The sequence below is a fragment of the Mesoplodon bidens genome, assembly GCF_964165515.1.
Source record: "Mesoplodon bidens genome assembly, chromosome: 16".
NCBI lineage: Eukaryota > Metazoa > Chordata > Mammalia > Artiodactyla > Ziphiidae > Mesoplodon > Mesoplodon bidens.
This window is the reverse complement of record NC_138173.1, coordinates 47,097,435-47,115,939: the sequence shown is the minus strand read 5'-3', so window position 1 is coordinate 47,115,939 and position 18,505 is coordinate 47,097,435. Positions and strand designations below refer to the sequence as shown.

At 41.0% G+C, this 18,505-nt stretch overlaps 1 protein-coding gene across 3 annotated transcripts in view; it reads left to right on the top strand.

Annotated features, from left to right (window-relative positions):
- The window catches only part of DPYS (dihydropyrimidinase), a 98,425-nt gene that overhangs the window by 10,103 nt on the left and 69,817 nt on the right, over window positions 1-18,505 (top strand). For all 3 annotated transcript variants that reach the window (XM_081258186.1, XM_081258185.1, XM_081258184.1), the window contains exons 2-4: window positions 5,069-5,227; window positions 10,243-10,422; window positions 11,899-12,088. In XM_081258186.1, the coding sequence (XP_081114312.1) occupies window positions 5,069-5,227; window positions 10,243-10,422; window positions 11,899-12,088 (529 nt within the window). The remainder of the gene's footprint in view (window positions 1-5,068; window positions 5,228-10,242; window positions 10,423-11,898; window positions 12,089-18,505) is intronic.

The window sequence follows — 18,505 nt, the reverse complement described above, 5'->3', positions numbered from 1 at the left end:
TAGGGAGATAGAGCATCTGTGATAAATCCTTATTTATGGGCTTTTAAATGATAGCCCCAGGAATTTCAATTTGCTGTAGTTTAAAAAAAAAAAAAAGTGTCCGTTTGACCATGACATCTTCAGCCTCATAAGAGGCCCATCAAAGTTGAGCTACTTAATTTATATGGCATATACATGCATACCTGGATTTGTATCACATATGTGTAAAATCCTTATTTTTTCTTCTTTTGAAAGTTAGGCTTTGTTATAGAAAATGTAGCAACTATTGAAAAGAAAATTTAACTAGAGGAAAATCAAAAGGATCTGTATTCGCTCCACCCAGAAACAGCCACTGGCTCAGACCTGCTTTGTTTTCTTGCTAAGGGCCGGTATGTTCTGGAGCATGTTGCCATGGCGTCTCTCTCTCTGGTTATTTCCGCTGACCTTGGCACCCCTCTGGCATCCCCTGCAAGGTGACTGCCACATCCTTCTCCTGCGTGTGAGTGCTCCTTTCAGCATCAGGGCTGCGCTTCTCTGTCTGCAAACACACGGAGTGGACGTGTGCCCGAGCACCTCACACTCAGGGTCCTCTGCACAGAATTCATGCTCCCTCCAAAGGCCAGACCGGCTGCCCTCCTCTGTCCCCTCGTCTGCCACCTCTCAGTCACTCCAGTCAGAATCAGCTCCTGGACTCCCGTCACCCCCGCAGCCAGCCACTGCCTTGCCTTCTTCTGGGAACCATTGCTTCACATATCCCAGTCATCTGCTTTTAAAGTACAGTTGGTTTACAGTAGTATGTTGGTTTCAGGTGTACAGCATAGTGAGTCAGTGTTTTTGCAGGTTATACTCCATTATAGGCTATTACAAGATAATGGGTATAATTCCCCATGCTGTACAGTGTATCCTTGTTGCTTATCTGTTCTATACATAGTTGTTTGTATCTCTTAATCCCATACTTGTTTTCTTTCTTTTTTTTTTTTTTTTTTGCGGTACGCGGGCCTCTCACTGTTGTGGCCTCTCCCGTTGCGGAGCACAGGCTCCGGACGCGCAGGCTCAGTGGCCATGGCTCACGGGCCCAGCCTCTCTGTGGCATGTGGCATCTTCCCGGACTGGGGCATGAACCCGTGTCCCCTGCATTGGCAGGCGGACTCTCAACCACTGCGCCACCAGGGAAGCCCTTAATCCCATACTTCTAATTTGTCCCTCCCCATCTTCCTTCTCTCCTTTGATAACCACAAGTGTGTGTTCTCTATCTGTGAGTCTGTTTCTCTTTTGCATGTACATTCTGCCCTTTACCACTTTTCTACTGATGCTTCCTCACGGACCCTTTTCTCAGAGTTTCCTTCCTGCTGTCAACTGTTACTGAAAGCACTGGCTCTGGAGCACAATGACCTGGGTCCAGTCTTGCCTTTGTTATTCTCTAGCTGTGAGATGTGGGGAGTTATTTCATGGTGCTATTCTCAGTTTCCTCAACTCTAAAAAGGGGTTAACAATACGACCTGCTGCAGAGCTCATGAGATGGTTAAAGCACTTAGAACATCAGAATAGTTCCTGGCACATAATAAGCACTCACTACAAGTTAGATACTATTATCCTTATTGGCAACTGCACATTTATGTCCTAATGCTAATTCACATCCCAGCTTCCTCTGATCTATTTCCTTCCTCTGAATTCCCAGGAGTCTTTTCCTCTTCTAGGGAGCTTAGCAATTTTAACTTCCCTTTAGCAATTCCTATAGCACACTTACTATGGAAGTGTACTTGCTACCTATTATTACCATCTGATTATTTTATTATAATTGTTTGTGCATGTTTCTGTCTCCCCCTCTAGACGGTCTGATTATTTGTGTGTGTCTGATTATTACTGTGTCACATGGTGCAGTGACCAGGTGAACCACTGGGGGGTCCAGTTTCTTCCATTTAGTCCCTTAGTCCTTGCTCTGTGCAAAGATCAAGAAATGGGCAGATCAAGAAATGGGCAATGTCAAAACACAAGAAACTGGTGATGTTGGTTGCTTCCTGGAAGTCAGAATTGGAGGGAAGACTTTTCATTGCATTGTGTGTAACAGCCCCCTCACTCCCTGTAATGGCTCACTTGGGTAGACATTTTTTTGGTAATAATTTTATTAAGATGTAATTGATATACAATACCAGTTAGCCATTTAGAGTGTACAGTTTAATGTTCTCTCGTATATTCACAGAGCTGTGCAGCCATCACCACAATCAATTTTGGAACATTTCTATCTCCCCAGAAAGAAGCCCATACCCTTTAGCTATCACCCCAACTTACCCCAAGCCCCCTGGCTCCAGGCAACCACTATTCTACTTACTGTCTCTATGGATTTATCTCTTCTGGACATTTCATATAAACGGAATCATATGATATGTGATCTTTTGTGACTGGATTCTTTCACTTAGCATCATGTTTTCAAGGTTCATCCAAGTTGTAGCAAGTCCATCAGAACCTCATTCCTTTTTATGGCCCAATAATACTCCATTGTATGAATATATCACATTTTGTTTATCCATTCATCAGTAGATGGGCATTTGGGTTGTTTCCACTTTTTGATTATTATGGATAATGCTGCTCTGAATATTTGTGTACAGGTTTTTGTGTGGACATGTTTTCATTTCTTTTGGGTATATACTTAGGAGTGGAATTGATGGGTCATTTGGTAACTCTATGAGGAACTGCCAAACTATTTTCCAAAGTGGTTGCATCATTTTATTTATATTTCTACCAGCACTGTATTTAGTTTCCCCACATCCTGCATGTGATAGACATTTAATATGGAAAGAATTGTTCTTTAAGCTTGATTTTCTAGTTCAGTAGACACTAAAAAAGTACTTTCTTCCAACACTTAAATTAACAGCACTTTCTATTAGAAAAATGCCCTTCAGCCTCAAGGGATATCTGTGAGAAGACATTTTAGAAGGAAGAAGGTGAGAAGGTTAATCTGCATTCAAATAAAAATATAGAGCCTAAGGAATTTTTTCTGGTATTGTCATTATACCAATAGGGATTTCTTAAGAAATGCAAGTATGTATTTTTTTGCCATGCATAAGGCAATTGTTATCTAAAGATAAAGTACAGGATCCTGTATAAATAGATTTTTGAGAGCAAAAAGATTTGGAGTGGGACCAAGTGACTTAAGGAAAAATAAAAACCCATTGAAGTAAGCAAGAACGAGGAGATAGAATGGAGCTAATGTAGCAGCTGGGACCTTGGGAGCACTCGGCATGGCTGGGGGGCTGTGAGTGAGGGGTAAGGTGACAGGGGTGCAGACCTGGGGGGAAAGCTGGCGGCACTCCCTTCTTTGTTGTAACATGACCATGTTTCTGGTAGTGAGATGAGTCAATGTATGAAAAGTGGGGAAATGCCTGATTCTAAAGCAGTGGTGCAAAGGCTCATCACTCATTGTGGGCTGAAGCTTATGAAGCACTTAACCATGAGTCAAACACGGTATTAAGCACTTTATATACGTCACCCCAATTTAATCCTCCCAACAACCCTATGGTTCAGGTACAATTATTGTCCTCACTTTACAGGTTAGGAATCAAAGGCACACAGAGGTTAAGAAATTGCTGTCTACACTCCCATGTTCATTGCAGGATTATTCACAATAGTCAAGATATAAGTAAATTAACGTGTCCATCTATGAATGAGTGGATGAAGGAAATATGGTGTATGTACACACTGGAATATTATCGAGAAAGAGGGACATCCTGCCATTTGTGACAAAGTGGATGGACCTTGAGGACATTGTGCTAAGTGAAATAAGTCAGACAGAGAAACACAAATATTATATGATCTCACTTATATGTGGAATCTAAAAAAGCAAAACTCAGAGAAACCAAGAGTAGAATGGTGGTTGCCAGGGGCTGGGGACGGGGCGCATGGGGGGAATGGGGAGCTGTTGATCAAAGGACACAGACTTCCAGTTATAAGATGAATACGTTCTGGGGATCAAATGTGCAGAATGTACAGAACAATACTGTACAAGGAAAGAAGGAAGGAACGATTTAAGGAAGGAAGGAGGGAGGGAAGGAAGCGGTTAAGGAATTGCTCCGAGTACCATACTGATAAGTGCTGAATCTGAGCTGTGCCCTGGAACCAATAAGCCTCTTTGGTCGGTGCCCTTAACCAGTGCACTAGTATATCCCTGCCTATGTTTTTTTTTTTCACCTCCATTTTCTGAACACAGCAGTTAAAAACACATTTAACCATCTTTTAATCTTAGTTTAAATAAAATCAAAGTCAGTAATTAGTCAAAGACGTGATTTAATAACTTAATAGTTTTTAATCCAGTTGTAATGTAACATAGTGTAATATGCCAGGGAAAATAGGAGCTTCGAGGCAGATCGTGCAAGGCCTTGTAGATCATGTTAAAAAGATTAAACGCTATTCCAGAGGCCGTGAGAAGCATTCAGTTTTAAGTCTTGGAGTCAAGGGGTCACATCTGTGCTTTGGAATTTCCCCCTAATTGCAAAAAGGGGTTTTCATTGGAGGAAGTAAGAGCAAAACTGGGGACATGAAGATCAAGCTGAGGGGTGACATTAGGACCAGAGCATTGGAGATGGATTAGAGGGGACAGTTGAGAATTAAGGAAAGATTAAGGAGTCACCAGTTGGTTGTGGGGAATGAAGGTGAGGTGGGAATCACGTGAGTCTCCCAGGAGTCTGTGTGCAACACAGTGTAGTTAGAGATACAATTCACCAAGATTGATTCTAATGAAGTGGATTGTACAATGATGTTTTCTTGAGAAGAAAAATGTTTGAATCTTCTCCGTTTTTCCATTTTGGTTTTACTTTACAGCCTTCACTGTTTTCTTTGGTCAAAGCCATTTTCATTTCATGAGACGTGTCATTCTTTTTGCAGAAGCAATTCCAGCTCTTTTAATACTTCAAACTTTAATTTATGGAACATCTATTCATGTCTCTCTAGATCTTTTAAACAGGCAGCATCTTTGTGCAATTTCCTGGACCCATCAAGTTTGCCCAAGTGCTTGCAAATGCATGTTGTTCAAGGAGATAAATGACTCAACTAGAAAGCTGATGGCTAACCTGTTGAAACTCTTTTGTGATTCCAGGCTGCCCTGGCAGGAGGCACCACCATGATCATTGATTTTGCTATTCCTCACAAAGGCCACTCCCTCATCGAGGCCTTCGAGACCTGGCGAAGCTGGGCTGATCCCAAAGTCTGCTGTGACTACAGCCTTCATGTGGCGGTGACATGGTGGAGTGAGCAGGTGAACCACTGGGGGGTCCAGTTTCTTCCATTTAGTCCTTTAGTCCTTGCTCTTTGCAAAGATCAAGGAACAGGCAATGTCAAAACATAAGAAACTGGTGATGTTGGTTGCTTCCTGGAAGTCAGAATTGGAGGGAAGACTTTTCACTGCATATTCTTTTGTACTGTTTGAATTTTGAATCTTGTGAGGTATTATCAATTTAGAAAACTAAAAAAAATTTTAAAGCGTAGGAAAGTGATAGGATAAATCCCTTATACTCATTCACAAAAGACTTTCCTAATATTTAATTCATGAATTGTAAATACTTTAAATGTAATTTTGAAAAGTACTGGACTTCTCAACTTAACAATACAGGACACTTTTAAGCAGTCTTTTCCCACAGATCAGAACTTTAGTTACAAATGTTTTTAATATCTGGGAAAAAATCAAGGAAGGGACGGACTGGGAATGTGTTCAAGGCCTTCTCCTCCCTGTGCACTAACCTGGCGCTCTGCTAACATCAACACCTGGTCAAAGCATTTCAAAGCAGAGCTTACACAACCTTCCGGATCTGCTAATTATTTAGGTCATGGCAGAAATGATCACATGATTCAGACAGAAAAGACAGTTTTGAGAGATGTTAAAATATGTTTATTTTTTTCCCCGTGAAAACGTGTATGTGTACCTTGGAAGAAACTTTTACTTGTGGTTTAAATCAGTAACATGTTTTTCCACATTGAACTTAATTCAGAACTCGTTTTGCCAGAAAGGGCTCACGGGATGACTTTATTTGAAGTTACCATGTAACTTATGTCCCTCCTTCCTCCCAAAATTTGGACTTTAGACACCAAGTTAATATAAAACAAGGAATCAGTCTTTAACAGATAGTTCAGCAAACGTAATAGCAAGGTTTATAGTCCAGAGAAGAAGTTAATTTTTCCCCAGAAACGCCATTCTAACTGAGGCATCTGATCTCTTTCGTGCTTTTAGGGTCTTCCTCCCTCCCTCCCTCCCTCCCTCCCTCCTTCCTCCCTCCCTCCCGTCCTTCCTCTCTGTCTCCCTTCCTTCTTTCCCTTCTCCCTTCCTCCTTTCCTCCCTCTCTCGTTTTATAAGATAGAGCAACGGTGAAGATGTTTGCCCTTACCAGTGTTTCTCACACTTTAATATGCAAATGATTACCTGCTGAATATTGTTAAAACACAGATTATGTGTAGTGAGTGTATTAGTCTGCTAGGGCTGCTGTAACAAAGAACTACAAACTGGGTGGCCGAAACAACAGAAGTGTATTGTCTCACAGTTCCGGAGGCTAAAAGTCTGAGATCAAGGCGTTGGCAGTGTTGGTTCCTTCTGAGCGCTGTGAGGAAGAATCTCTTTCATGCCTCTCACCAGCTTCTGGCGGTTTCCTGACAGTCTCTGGTATTCTCTGATTTGTAGGAGCATCACCCGAATTTCTGCCATCATCTTTACATGATGTTCTGTGTGTGTGTGTGTGTCTGTGTCTAAATTTCCCCTTTTAACAAGGACACCAGTCTTCTTGGATTATGGTCCACCCTGCTGACCTCATCTTCATTAATTGCATCTGCAATGCTCCTATTTCCAAATGTTGACCTGAAACAAATAGACTGTTGGGTATTTCTCCAGCAAAAATGGGTTTATTTGGGATCAGCAGAGAATTGCGGTTCAGGGTCTTCAAGCTTGGCGAGCCACGTGCAAGTCCCCGCGGGGCAAGGGAAGGAGCAGGCTTTCATCGAGGGGGAAAGGAAGCTGGGAGGGCTGTAGTAAACAACGAGTCCGTGACTTTTCATTGGCTAAGACCTTGCCAAGAAAGGAGTCTTTTTTTTTTCCCCCCTGTGGTGACATGCAGGTGTGAGAGCTCCCCCTTCTGGTCTCCCGACATACGCTTAATTGACGTTTCTATTTATTAATTTTTTACACAAGCGAGGTCACATTTGGTACTGGGGGTTAGGACTTCAACATATGAATCTGGGGGGGACACAGTCAACCCATTGCAGTAGGTCTGGGGCGGGGCCTGAGATTCTGCATTTCTAACAAGCTCCCAGGTGATGCTGATGGTGCGAGAACAATACAGTATAGTGAGACTTACCTGTGGATGAGGATGTGGATGACGAGGATGTGGATGACAGGGATGTGTAACGAGGTCACCTTCAGAAAGGCTCTTCTACTCAGGGAGGAATAGGTATTTCATCTGAGCAATGCGGATCATAACTCCCTTTGGGAACCCCATCGTGTGAATATTCCAACAATGTTTAAAGCATTTTTTTTCTGACTATAAAAATAATAGACTCATGGTAGAAAATATGAACTTATAAGGAAGCTTAAAAAAATGAGGCACACTATACCAAGTCCTGCCCTTGCTGTTGTCACTTAATGGATCTTGGAACCCATTCCATCATTTCAGTGATGACCATTCTCAACATTTTGGTGTTTGCCGTTCCTTTTCATGCATTTATTCATCCAACAAAAAGCTATTGAGGGGCCACTATGGACCAGGCACTATTCTAGGATATAGCAATGGACAGACTGTACAAAGGCCCTGCTCTTACGGGGTGGAAATTCTAGAGGAGGAGGAAGGCCATCAACAAGTAACTATATTATATGCCAGGTGATAAAGCGCCATGGAGGTAAGTAAGGGAAATTAGTAAAGGAATAAATAGTGATGGGAGTGAGTAACTTAACATGTGATATTGTCATTTTTAACACTTTGCTGATTCAGTAGGGAAAAATTGCATTGTTTTATTTTGTACTTAAAAAAAAATAAGTTTATTTATTTATTTATGGCTGCGTCGGGTCTTTGTTGCTGCACGCGGGCTTTCTCTACTTCTGGTGAGCGGGGGCTACTCTTCATTGCTCTGTGTGGGCTTCTCATTGCAGTGGCTTCTGTTGTGGAGCACGGACTCTAGGCATGTGGGCTTCGGTAGTTGTGGCTCGCAGGCTCAGTAGTTGTGGCTTGTGGGCTCTAGAGCACAAGCTCAGCAGTTGTGGCGCACGGGCTTAGTTGCTCCGTGGCATGTGGGATCTTCCCGGATCGAACCCATGTCCCCTGCATTGGCAGGCGGATTCCCAACCACTGTGCCACCAGGGAAGTCCCTATTTTATACTTTTTAGTCAGTAGGAAGGTTAACGTTTTCTCCATGTTTATTAGTCATTTGTATTTACTGTTTGAACTGTAACATTTTTTACCTAGAATGTTAGGGTTTTTCTTATCAAGTAGAAACAGCAATAACTCTTTTTAAATTTTTTATTAACTAAGAGCTATAATCCTATGCCTGTTTTATATTTTTATGTTTTGTCGTATATTTTTGTTTTATATTTTATATTATATATATATTTGTATGTGTGTGTGTGGTTTTTTTTTTTTTAGCATGTAGAAATTTAAGCAATTTTATTTGATCGTCCTCTGACTTTTCCTTTGAAGTTTTTAGTCTTTGTTGAGACTAGAATTGGACCTGCAAGGGCTATTACTAAGCTAGTTTTGATCTTAACTTGTCCCTTACCATTGGTGTGCTGTTACGATTTATAATAAGAAATGCATGTCTGCTCTTCATCCCCATTTCTGGCACACAGCTCCTAAAACCCTTGGAATTTCCTAAGTGATGAGAGCAACAAAGGTGCCTTTTATTATGTTAAAGAGGTGACTTTCAGACCCCACCTAAAGATGGGGGCTGATTGACCCAGGAGCCAACTGTATTATTAGAGGGTTGAAAATTTCAGTTCCACCCAGCTGACCTCCAGGGAGGGGAGAGGGGCAGGAGGCTGGATCAGTTGCCAATGGCCAATGCTTTAATCAATCATGCCTGTGTAATTGAGCCTCCACCACAACCTAAAAGGATAGGATTTGGAGAGCTTCCAGGATGGTGACCAAGTGGAGATTTGGGGAGAGTGGTGCTCTCAGAGAGGGCATTCAAGCCCCGTGCCCTTTCCCCATTCCTTGTCCTATGATGTACCTCTTCCATCCAGATGTTCATCTATATCCTTTATTGTATCCTTTTATCATAAGCTGGTGATCCAGTAAGTAAAATGCTTCTCTGAGTTCTGTGAACCACTTTAGCAAATTAATTGAACCCGAGGAGGGGGTTGTGGGAAGCTCTGATTTATAGCCAGTTGGTCAAAAGTGCAGGTGACAACCTGGACACCCCATAGCACTGAACCCTTAACTTGTGGAACCCAGTGCGGTCTACCTGGTGCAGGTAGATAGTGTGAAAATTGAGTTTAATTGTAGGATACCCCCCAGCTGGTGTCTGGAGAGCCACTTGGTGAGGGTGGGGAACCTCCCCACCTCCACACATTGGAATCGGTGATCAGAACCTTTTAGTTGGCAACCCAGAAGGCTCCTGAGGCTTCTGACAGGTCCAGAGTCACTCAACTCCCAGGAGCTGCCAGTGGCTCAGTCTGCATCTTCCACTACCTGCATCTCTGAACTCATCCTGTAGGTTCCAGATTTGACCCCAAACCCTTACTTCACATTAGCTCTGATTCCTTCTAGAGACACAATTGCTTCTGTTGCTGCCAGTGGCTTTGTTTTCATGTTCTAGAATAATTTCTTCTCATCAGGAGATAGATGCTGAGAATTTAATAAAGTATAACAATGAAGTATTTGGGGGAAGTGCTATTAACTCTTTCATGATTTAAAAGTATCGTAGGGACTTCCCTGGTGGTCCAATGGCTAAGACTCTGCACTCCCAATGCAGGGGGCCTGGGTTCGATCCCTGGTCAGGGAACTAGATCCCACATGCTGCAACTAAAGATCCTGCCTGCCGCAACTAAGACCCAGTGCAGCCTAAATAAATAAATAATTTTAAAAAATAAAAAAATAAAAGTATCGTAGCAACAGCAGTTCATCAGATGAAATGAGGTCTAACCTAGGGGAAAGATCAAGACCTTAATTACATTTTTCTGGAGTTCAACTGATGTCCTTATTTTACTTCATTTTCTTCTGAATGCAAGATTTTGGAGAATGCTGATATTATCTTTAAATTAAAGAGTGACATTCTGTTGTGGTTTTTGGGCCCTTTTAGGTTAAAGAAGAAATGAAAATCCTTACCCAAGATAAAGGTGTGAACTCCTTCAAGGTGTTTATGGCCTATAAAGATCTGTACATGCTGAGAGATGTGGAGCTGTACAAGGTCTTCTCTCAGTGCAAGGAAATTGGAGCAATTGCTCAAGTTCATGCAGAAAATGGAGACCTAATTGCAGAGGTAAGTAACTGCCTTCCAGAACTTCCACAGAAATGAAAATGGCCATAACTTAAGGTGAGGATGACTGGCCCCATGTAGGTTAATTCATTTAATGGATTGGAAGAAAGGAAATTCAGAAACTAATTTTATGTGGCTTGGAAACACTTGACTTGAATTACTTGCTGTCCGGCTCTGAGTTTTTTGCAGGTGGTATATGTATTGGAATGAGGAGTTCCCTTTTTCAAATCAGTTATTAGATCTCAGACAAGGTTTATTCTAAAAACACAAATATTTTTTTGTGTGTCCCCAGCATTTTTTTTTTTTTTTAAGTAGCTCAAGCTGCTGGTTCAAAATGCCAAAGTGTGGACATCAGTGAAATCTGATGACTAAAGCGGTGCATTAGGTAGCTGTTTAAAGCCCCATTCTTTTCAGAAACTGGGTATTAAAATCTGCTGTGGGGCTTCCCTGGTGGCGCAGTGGTTGAGAGTCCGCCTGCCGACGCAGGGGACACGGGTTCGTGCCCTGGTCCTGGAAGATCCCACATGCTGTGGAGTGGCTGGGCCCGTGAGCCATGGCCGCTGGGCCTGCGCGTCTGGAGCCTCTGCTCCACAATGGGAGAGGCCACAACAGTGAGAGGCCCGCGTACCGCAAAAAAAAAAAAAAAAAAAAAAAAAAAATTGTGCTGTGGAGGAATCTAGATGATATTTCTCATGTTAGTTCCATTATTAATGCCCGAAGGGTACACCATCTGCAAGATTTAAAGAGCTGTCTCTTACCCTTTATATTAGCTGATCTTTCTCTCTCCCTGGGCTCAGTTCCCATTAAAGTCAGTGAGATGGAGGCCCCGTGGCCAGGATGGGGGGGTGGCGGTGGGCAGGGGGGATGATAAGAGGAAAGCATGAGCTGTAAGCTCAAACACACCAGGTTTAAACTGGACTCTTCCGCGTCGTAGCTGTGTGACACCAGGCAAGTCATTTTGACACTCTGAGTCTCGACTTCTTGCCTTTTTTGTAAGGAAGGAATGACACTTTTGGAGAGAGGAAATATTGGTCTAATGTCACTCCGTGGATCGGGGGAGAAGGCAATGAAGAGAATGAATCAGTAAAACGTACAACTAACTACATAAATGAGTCGCTTCATCAAGGACATAATACTAGAATACTTTGTTTTATTATATTTTGTTCTGAACCAATAAAAAGTCTTAAATATGGACACTGCTTTTCAGATTGTGATTAGAACAGACCTCATATCTTTGTCACCTTTTCAATCAAAATAATTTGATTGTGAAATATGTATATGAAAAATTAACATATGCTTTGAGAGTAGTAGATTATTTTTACCCAAAACACACACTGTCTACGCACACATTCACACACACCTATACCTAATAGATCTAAAATAAAAGCCTGGCAGTGCATTCGTTTCACAACAAAATTATGGGAGTTGTCGTTAGTAAACCTTTCTCACCAGTGTGTATGTTCCTGCTGCCTTTTTTAGGGAGCAAAGAAGATGTTGGCTTTGGGGATAACGGGTCCCGAGGGCCATGAGCTGGGCCGCCCAGAAGCGGTGGAGGCAGAAGCCACGCTGAGAGCCATCACCATAGCCGGCGCTGTGAACTGCCCTCTGTGCGTCGTGCACGTGATGAGCAAGTCCGCAGCAAGGGTGATAGCAGATGCCAGGAGAGATGGTAAGTCCTGAACTGTAGCCTCGCTTACAACTAGTACTGTTAGCTAAAGAGTAAGGTAAAATAACGCCAACCCCTGCTTTTGCTTATCAGAAAGTTGCCCATGAATTTCCACAACTTTTCTTTCTTTTTTATTTTGAATTTTATTTTTTTATACAGCAGGTTCCTATTAGTTATCTGTTTTATACATATTGGTGTATATATGTCAATCCCAATCCCAACGTTTCTTCCTCCCTTTTTATTAGCATCCTTTCTGTGTTCTCGCAGTCTTACACGTCTGTCTGTTTCTGCCCTCTTCAGCCGCAAGCCCCGCCCCTCACACCACTAACTGCCAACTCTCCTTTACAGAAGCTTCCCTGGCTCTTAGGCACCTCCACTAGCCCTTCCAGTACCTGAATCAGGGTCAGGCAGGGCACACAGTAGGTGCTCCATAAATTTCTTTTGAATCGAATTGATTCGTCTTACAGCAACTTGTTGGCGCGATTGAAGCAATTATCCAAATAGTGTTTTTATGACAATTATTTTAAGATTTTTAAAGCAAATTTATGTTTAATCCAAACTGCTTAATTGCCTCACTTCTATAGTGTAATTTTATGTGTAAACAGTCATCTTAAAAGAAAGAGAAAATCTCCTATTTTTGATAAGAATTGAACATGGAAATAATTTTATTCATTGGCCAGTACTGGGAAAGGAAGAATGAAAAACAAATAAGGTGTGTTTTATTCAGTAGTTTAGACCCTCCTGGGATGTGGTAGTGGTTTCTATCTCTCACTTTTAGGAACCCGGGTAATCAGAAATAGTTGTGTAAATCATCCTGGCTTTTTGTTTTTTTAAACTGAAACTGGCTGCATTTTTACAGCGTGGATCTTAAAAACTATGAAAATAGATTTGGCATGTCTATAATTGACACTAAAAGAAATTTTTTCAAAATTGCTTCTTGTTGCTTGAGTTTCAATAAGGATTTTGTGCAAGCTAAATGCATTTTTAAATGTAATATATCAGTATCGTGTATTAAGAGTCACCTCAGTTTCACACAGGAGTTAATAAGGTCTTGCTACCAGCCATTTCTGGTTGCTGTTTTCCCCCACATATAGTATAATTTCAGTATAAAAGAGCACACCACTTCAAAAAGAATCTGTACTTCAATTTTAAGTTATAGCTTTAGGTGTTGCCACCAGATGGCGCTGTTGCTAGCTCTATGAAACTGGTTTTCTCTATTTGCTTTGCAAGAGGTGTACCGTGTCCCATAGCCTGTCAGTCAGGTCCGTAATGTCAGAATATGGTTTAACAAACAGCAAAATCAGCAGAAATGGTCAATCTTAACCCACCAGCAATCTGTGATTTTGCCAGTTCTGTCAGGAAAGAGTTTCTCGATTTGAGTATTTATTTGGCATTGGGATAGAATTCCATTAGCAGCGGAGTAAGTCTAAGGAAGGTTTTAGAATTTTAATCGTAGGCAGAAAACTATTAAAATTAAATATGAATATTTTAATTTTATTTTAAATTATTTTTAAATATAATTTTATATTTTAAATGTGGAAAAACATTTACCTGGCCCAAAAGTCAAAGTGATATATTAAAAGATATATTCTCAGAGATATCTTGCTTCCTTCCCTAGCTTCTTCATCACATACCCCATAAGTAATTATTTTTATTAATTTATTTCTGGCCTATCCTGTAGTATTTCTCTTTATGAAAAAGGAACATATGTATATTCTTATTTCTCTTTCTTTCCTACTTGAAAGGTAAAATCCATAGTGTTCTGTATCTTGTTTTTTCCTACTTGAAAATATGTCCTAAAGGTCAGCTCATATCAGGTATAGAGAGCTTCCTCATTCTTGTTTAGAGGTGCAGAGGCTGCCACTGTGTTTGTTCAACTAGTCTCTAATTATGGATATTTGGGTCGTTTCCAATCTTTAGCTGTTACAAATAAAACCACAGTGATGTCCTGTGCCTATGCTATTTCATATTTGTGAAATATGAAATTTTTCATAATTTCATAATTAGTCTCCTATTACTGCTGTAACAAATTACAGCAAACCTAGTGGCTTAAAGCAACACAAATTTATTACCTTATAGCTCTGGAGGTCGGAAGTCTGCAATCAGTCACACTGGGCTGAAACCAAGGTGTTAGCAGGGCTGTGTTCCTTCCGGAGGCTCTAGGGGGTATGCCCTTCCTTGCCTTCTCTAGCTTCTAGAGACCACCTACATTCCTTGCTTGCTGTCTCCCTTCCTCCATTTTCACAGCCAGCAATGGTGGGTGGAGAACATTGCATTATCCTGATCTCTCTTCTACTTTAAGGGTCCTTGGATGACATTGAACCCACCTAATTAATTCAGGATAATCTCCCTATCTCAAGATCCTTAATTTACTCACATCGGTGAAGTCCCTTCTGCCAAGTAGGGTTGACATACTCACAGGTTATGGGGATTAGGACCTGGACATCTTTGGGGCGCCATTATTCTGTCTCCCACAAAAGTGTAGCCTCAGGGTGGAGTCCTAGAAATGAGAACCTGGAAATGGTTCAAAGGGCAAGTGCATATCTACTTTTTGGACGTTGCTAAGTCCCTTTGCAAAGGGGTTGTAAACATGAAATACTTAAAACGTCAGCCCAAATGCTCTAGTTGAGTCAGATTTACTGTAATAACACTTGTGAAAATACTCTAACGTGCAATTGTCAGAGGCAGCAGAGGTCCAGAATAAATTAGCACGAGAGATTGTTCCATCGCTGGCATGTGACCTCTCACAGGTGGTCAAGCAGTGTCAATCCATTCACATGGTGACTGCATCAGCCAATCCAAGGGCAGATCCATGGGGAGTACAGAGTGATAAGAGCTGGTGGACACACTGAGCTTTTACAGAAGATTCCTCTACTCTGTATGCATTTATTATGTAACGTAATTTCTGAACATAAAAGAGCAAGATACATCGATTCATTGTTATCTTGTTTAAAGAAGAAAAAAATTCAGCCTTATAGATTTGTAATATGAACATCTGTAAATACCTTTGCCAGCTCATTCCATCATCTAGGGCCTTGCCACTCAGAGTGTGGTCCCTGGAACACAGTGCTGACATCCCGTGAGAGCTCGTTAGTGATGCAGCTCCTTAGACCCCATCCCAGATGCACTGAATCAGAATGTACCTTTATAACTAGAACCCCAGGTGATTCCTATGCGTATTGAATTTGAGACTCACTGCCCCAGGAGGCACAAAAGATACCCAATTAGTAATTGTCTCTATTGTAGTTGCCTAGCAATACAATGCTCTTATTACCTTGGATTTTATTGTTGAATTGCCAACTATATACCCTAAAGATGGTGATCTGAGGTGCGGGTTAATGATTATAACAACTAACTTTGTTGAGTGCCTAATATGTGCTTGGCACATATTTTAATATATCTTTTATCTCATTTCAAGTTTTATTATATAGTATCTCATCACTGCATTGTAATATACAATATTTTTTCAAATTGTCATAACAGTGCTTCAAGCTAAATTTTATCACTGTTTGGTAACTGATGAAATTGAGGCTTGGGAAAGTTTGGTAAATTAAGCCCAAGATCACTTTACTAGTGCGTGCTAAACCTGAAATTCAAGTCTATCCAACTCCAAAGCCCACATTTTTTATTACCCTCCACTCTGTTCCAGAAGAAATCAGTTTACAGAGTTGGGAAATGCAGATACCAAGTTTATATTTAATTGCTTTTGTTTATTGGCCTTACATTTTTAACAAATTTATTTAAAATATTGCCATCATTTTGTTATTTTTTTAATCATTGTTAAAAGAAGAAAACATTCCAGAAATGGAAATGGTCAAGAACGTATTAAGTGAAGAGTAAACATCTTCTATCTCTCTCAGCTCAGTCCTTGGAACTAGCAGTTTTTAACCATGTCTATTTTTTTGGTGGTTTCCTTCAAATTTCTAAACCATAAACTTGTAAGTAGTGACTTATAAATCTTTGACAGTATCACTTGACACTCTGAGTGATGAAAAAAGAACAGTCTAGCCTACATAAATCTTACCTCTCACCTGCTGAGTTTTGTTAGTAGTAAATGTTCACTTCTGGTAATATTACTTAAATTTATGTGTTTTGGCTATTTTTTGTGTGTGGTACCTCTTTATTCTCTACTAGGCTGAAAAGGAATTGAGAGGCCCAGAATCACCCTCTCTGCCCCCTCCTGACTTCTTTCAGCTGTATTATTGTCTTTACATGGACAGGAGTTACAGCATTTTCAGTTGGCTCTAGGACTAGAATCAGGTCTTCCAAGCTTTGTCTATAGGTTAGGTCTAAAATTTAGAACTGTTATAAAGTAAGACTGTGGAAATATTCTTGGTAGAAACAATTCAGGAGAAGAGAACCTCAGAGGAATTTATATGACTAACTTGAGAGTGAAAGCTAATGTCATTTAACTCTTGGAGAGGCCATCGCCAAGTGTCAAGGTGAAGTGGGTTTCCTTTCCTACACTCCCATAAGATTAACGGCATGCCTTATTTTAGTTTGCTACATATTTAGACCATAATTGTCCTGTCTTTTTTTTGGCTTGGAATTTTTCCAATTAGCTCTTTTTAATATAGGTTCAGAGAAGAAACATGTACACCTTCTTTACTATATCATGAAGATTTTCCAGCTTCTACCTCATACCTTCTATTGAATGGAATCAGCTTCTGTTGAAATGAATCAGCTCTTCTTGCAGAGATATTTTTTAGGAGAAGAATCTTTTGGCTTTCTGCTTTATTTTTATACTTTCCAAGCTGTAGAGATGCCATCCTTGGATTTCTTTTCACAAAATCCTGGTTGGATATACTGTTTCTTGGTTCCCATCTCTCCCCTTTTCTTGAATTACTGTGAAGATTCTCATGTGATTTTTTAAAAAAAATATTTATTTAGTTAGTTATTTCGCTGCATCGGGTCTTAGTTGCTGCGGCACATGGGCTCCAGGGTGCTCGGGCTTAGTTGCCCCGCAGCATGTGGGATCTTAGTTCCCTGTGTCCCCTGCGTTGGAAGGCAGATTCTCAAACACTGGACCACCAGGGAAGTCCCTCTCATGTGAGTTTTAATGGAAGAGTGTTAGAAGGTAAATTTTCTGATTCTTTGTCCTCAAGCTTGTTTGCAACTTGAACGGACATAGAATTCTAGGTTCAGAATTATTTCCTTGTGAATTATAAGGGTATCATTTGATTCTCTTCTGGCGTCTAGTGTTACTGATACATAGACAAATGCCAATAAAATTCATGTCCTTTTGTCACTTTTTTCACCATCTGGAAGATTTTTATATGTTCTCTTCATTTTAGACTTCCAGAAATTATATTAAGACTATGTTTAGCAGTAGGATTTTTAAAATTCACCTTCATGTTCAGATGTCTGTTTAACCTGAAGGCTGATCTTTGATTCTGAAAATTTTTCTTCTATTATTTCCTTCATATTAATTTTCTCTGTTCCTCTCTTGGAACTCCACTATAAGACCTCATGAACTAAGCCTCCATGTCACCGTTAAAAAACCCTGATTTTTGCTTTATATTTTAGGAAAAGATTTTGTTTACTTCTTCCTTCCTTCTAATAAACTTTCATTTTGGTAATCATATATTTATTTCCAAGAAAACACTTGTTCTCTGATAGCTCTTTTTTTTCCCTACAGTTACTTACTTTTTAATTTTTTTCCTTCAATGGATGAGATCTTTTTGACCTCATTAGAATACTAACAGAGATTTTTTTAAAAAATTCTGTTTTCTGGATTATCTTTGTTTCTTGCTGAGTCAATTTTTCATTTTTTTTAAACATCTTGGCCCTTTTGTTGTTGTTGTTGTTGTTGTTGTTGTTTTTGCGGTACGCGGGCCTCTCACTGTTGCGGCCTCTCCCGTTGCAGAGCACAGGCTCCGGACGCGCAGGCTCAGCGGCCATGGCTCACGGGCCCAGCCACTCCGCGGCATGTGGGATCCTCCCAGACCGGGGCACGAACCCGTGTCCCCTGCATCGGCAGGCGGACTCTCAACCACTGCGCCACCAGGGGAGCCCTTGGCCCTTCTTTTTATGTTGTTTGTTTTTTTCTTTAAGTGTCTGGTGATCTTGGGCTGTCTGTATTCATGACTGGACAGTTCAGATGATTAAGTAGGGAGCTGGTGTGGATTCCCTCTGCTGGTGAGTAGGCCCCACCCCCAAATGAGAGCACCAACAGTGAGACTATGAACTTTGTGAATGTAAATGGGGTGAGGTTACTGGTGAGCTTCGGTTTTCATGTGAGCTTCACTCTGTAGCATCAGCACCACCTTAGAAAGCTTTGTTCCCCAGGCAGAGGGCGGGATGAGGGCTAACTGCCCCAACTCATCCCCTTACCCACACCAGGAGGAATGTCTGTCATGACCCTTCTGCTCGTTTGAGTTCAAGCTGTAGCTGCCTCTACTTTCCTTAATAAGCATTGCC